We start from the raw sequence: 4,149 nt of genomic DNA on the forward strand, positions 1-4,149 counted from the left end.
AAATTAAACGAAATAAACATTTGAAATATATGAGTTTGTATGTAATGTATGAATATAATATACAAGTTTCACTTTTTAAATGGAATTACTGAAATCAATCTACTTTTTCATGATATTCTAATTTTATGACCAGCACCTGTATATATAGGCATTCTCCCAGGAGGTGGACACAAGAAGAAATGCAACCCCAGGTTGATCAGTCAAATTATACAGATGGTAGAAAAAGAGCCAAGCAAACCATTTAAAACCATTCAAGCTGAACTCCAAGGTCAAGATATGTCCCTCTTTGATCACACCATCTGTCACATTTTGAGTCGTAATGGGCTGCATGGAAGAAGACCCAGGAGGGCTTCAGTATAAGCGGAACAACACAAAAAAAGGAATTCACCAAAATACATGTTGACAGGTTTTTGGGTCTGATGGGACCAAACTTGTGTTTTGGCCAGTCACATCAGTTGTGTAGGCTATAAAATAAAGTTTGCTAAGACTAAATTATTCATACCTGCAAAACCATATTTATAATACATGGCGAAACAACTGAATCGTTCTTTACTTTTTGAAAATCTTTATACATTTGTGGTATTTTGTCACAAAACTCTTTTGTCCCACAGCTGAACTTTTTAACTTTGAAAAATGTACATTCAAATTAAAAAAACTGAAAGAAAAAACGTGAAAAAGAATTAGGGCCTCCAAAAAAATTAGAAGTATTACTTTGGTGCATCTCCTCTGGTTTTTATTCAGGTTGAGTTCTTTGAGCCACTGATTTGAGTTTAGGGTACAAGCTTTGCTAGAGATAATTTTCCAACAGCAAAAAAACCAAACAACATTTGTTAAGAATCTTATTTTATCTCCATGAAAAGTAGATTTCAGAATATGTGTTGGTTGCAGCTTGTGGAAAAAATAGCGTAAAATAAATAAAAGCGAGGAGAAATGACAATAAAAAATGAGGGTAGGTAGTTAAAAAGGCAGAAAGAGGGATGGTGCATAGACTGTAACATGAGAACAACAGCAAGCAGTGATAAATGTGGGTTGCTTGGGAACTAGGCAAGCTGGGCTGCTGCTCCTGCTGTTGTTGCCTATGGAAAAAAAACCCTGTCTGAATTGATATGCTAATTTGATTGAGAAGGTGTGGGTGGATATGGAGAAGGTTTTAAGCTGCAAGGTGGGACAGAGTGCGAGAATAACAATGAAAAGCGAGGCAAAGAATGGAAGAGTGGGAGTAGGAGACGTTATGAAGAGAAAAAGGAGATTGAAATGAAACAAATGGGAAGGAGTGGGATAAGAGGAGAGTTTAGGATGGCTTTGCACTTTAGGGTTAGAGACTTTACTGTCAGGGAGTGAACAGCTGTCAGTCAGTTGTGCAGCTGCAGCATTAGACTTAAGAGAGCAGTCTGTCTGCACCATTACTCTTTGGAACAGTAACTTGTTTTTCAGTTACTGAAACTATTAAAAGTGACAAAACAGTCCTTAAAAGCATCACCCTGCTCAGCAGTTAAATGTTTAAAATGTAAGAAGTGGCTCAAATAGTAAAAGGGTGTTTCAGGTTTTGCTTTGATAAACTTAATTAGATAAATATCATATTATCAGCAGCTGCCATTAAATTTGGTGTTCATTGTTCCAAACCTAACATTGGAAAATCAGTGGAGATTTGAGGAGTCCTTACCCTGATCATTTACAGTGACTATTGTTTCCACTGATGGAACAGAGTGCATCTGTGCAACATGCACCAATATAAAACCTTTCAGTGGTGGTCTACTTTAGTGTTCGCATATGAGAAGAGCTTCCATTGTGCACCAGGGACAGAACAAAATCTTTGTAAAACAAATATACAGCCATTCGAGCAAGTTTTGCAAACCCAAAAATAAATTAACAAAGACTTTCTTAAATTAAGTTCTTACGTTGCAAAATGTAGGGGTTGAATCCTAAACTTCATCTCCACAAATAATAAACAAACTTGATGCAACTTTTAACCCCGTGTACTTATTTGAATCTAATATTTTCACTTGATAAACCTTTTTTTTTTTAGAATAACAATGCAATTGCCAAGTAATCCAACTCTTTCAAGAATACATTTTTCTTGTCTGTACAGGAGAGTATTTACTGAAGAACATGCCTCAGTTCTCTGTAATAATGTACCACGAAGTGCACAAATAGTACAAGACCTCTGTCAGTCAGTCTAGAAAGGTACAGAATGACCTGACTGTTGCCTGAAGAGAAATTTGGGACAAGCTCTAACCAGTTTCTCAGAAATACTTTAGCAGAAAAAGAGGACAGACATTGTTGCTTTATTGGTTAAAACATCAGATGTATTTTGAGCTTGTAAGAAAATGCAATGGGATAAACTGTGCGTTGGTGATTTTTGAGCATTTTAGCCACTGTTATCCTGTTTTAACAGCCTTTAGTTTTCAGAGAGGATTTTACACAACAGTTTAAAAGTTAGTTGGTGGAATTTATCCTCATTCAGCCCCAGGATCAGTGCAGTGAGGACAGTCACAGTTGACTGATAGAGTTCTTGTTAATTCTAAATGTGTTGGCTGGTGTTGAGGTCAGAGAGCCAACAGAGCAGACCGGGTCTTTATGAACATAACATTCAGTGCAAGAAAATAATCATGGCAAAACAGCCAAAGGAATTCTGCAAATTTTAACCAAATGTATGGTGAAAAAGTAATTTTAAGTGCACTGTTTATGTGAACTACATCATCTCTTTGTGTAGTAACCTAAATCCTTATCTTATTCTTTCTCAGAAAGAGCCGGGAGCAGAGAGTACAGAAAAGACAGTTGTCATCCAGGAGAGGAGGCTCCATGTTGGTGTGCATAATGGCTGGTGTTTCCTTGATAAACCCCAAGTGGTGGTCCTGGAGCCTATCGCTTCAGGGGTCAGAGGACGAACAGACAGCTCTTCTAAAAAGAGCACACTGGGCAAGGACAGGTGAGCAGAAAGAACACATGTATGTGTCTATAGTGGAGCTGTCGCTGAAGGCTGCAGGGGATGGTGGAGCATAATTCTGATGCCAGAGAAAACTCACACGTGCATTTTTTCCTGTAGTTCTTATTTTTGTCATATTTCATCAGGCTCTCCAGGCACTGTTCCATATGCTTATAACATATTATTGAAAGTTTATCTAGTGAAGTCAGCAAAACTGGATTTTTGAAAAAGCTTGGAGTGCATTAATGTCATTTATCTATAATAGTGGAAGATGGCAGGACATTTTTTTACCTCCTGTCTCCATTTACTCTTCCACTTTTTTAGATTTGTATTGCACAGTGTATACAGTACCTTTCCTGTTTTACATGTTTGTCTTATTACTATATATATAGTTTATTGACCATATAGTTCAAATGCCATATCAGTTTTTGTTTTCTATTGGTGCTATTAATGCTGCAACAAAGCCATAGGTGTAAAACTTACATTTAGAAATGAGAGTGCTCGTTTCTGCAAATGACTTTCTAAAATTGCGCTGCTCTACAAACACAGGTGCAAGCAGCTCATCTTAAAAATAACCAGAGCAGTCTAGCAGGAGCAGTTCAATTTAGCATCAAGTCGAGAACAAATAAATTTGTTGATTTAAATTACCAACATCAAAGTTTGTTGGTTGTAGCAACAAAATGGTTCATATAATCAAGAACCTGGTTAACAGGTCAAAGGAGACTTTTTTTAACATACGTTACTGCTACTTCGATACAGAAATTTTAACTTTAACATGCTTTTATGGAACAATAATCTTCGACTTTGTTGCTGTTTGAGAATGTTTCATTATCTGAGCCCGTACACAAGTGAGTAATTGTCATTAAAGGCAAGTAATATTTTCAAGAAAAAACTTTTTGATCTACCCAACTGACAGTTCTTTTTCTAACTTCGCTCGGTGTTTCACTATGGGGAATCGCCTCAGCGTGACCAACTACGGAAGCTCCAATGACATCACGTCTGTCTGTGACAGACAGGTTGAGCCGTGACCGTGGCTCCACCCACCATCCAATATCACAGCCAACCTACCCCTCTCAACTCATTCTCACTTTCTTCCCGTGAGATCTACATCTAAGCTCCCTCAGTGCACCCAGGCTAGCTTAGCTCTGCTCAACGGTTCGTAGGCGCTCCGTAACAAGACGCCGCTGAACGCAGCACTAGGATTGGCTTGGAGTGTGCTGGGT

General features: G+C 37.9%; 1 protein-coding gene across 1 annotated transcript in view; it reads left to right on the top strand.

The window, feature by feature from the left end:
• Positions 1-4,149, top strand: part of nphp4 (nephronophthisis 4) — a 142,447-nt gene that overhangs the window by 46,240 nt on the left and 92,058 nt on the right. Inside the window, exon 7 of the mRNA XM_017411367.3 lies at positions 2,745-2,929. Coding sequence (XP_017266856.1) covers positions 2,745-2,929 — 185 coding nt within the window. The remainder of the gene's footprint in view (positions 1-2,744; positions 2,930-4,149) is intronic.

Source organism: Kryptolebias marmoratus, linkage group LG8 (genome assembly GCF_001649575.2).
Source record: "Kryptolebias marmoratus isolate JLee-2015 linkage group LG8, ASM164957v2, whole genome shotgun sequence".
NCBI lineage: Eukaryota > Metazoa > Chordata > Actinopteri > Cyprinodontiformes > Rivulidae > Kryptolebias > Kryptolebias marmoratus.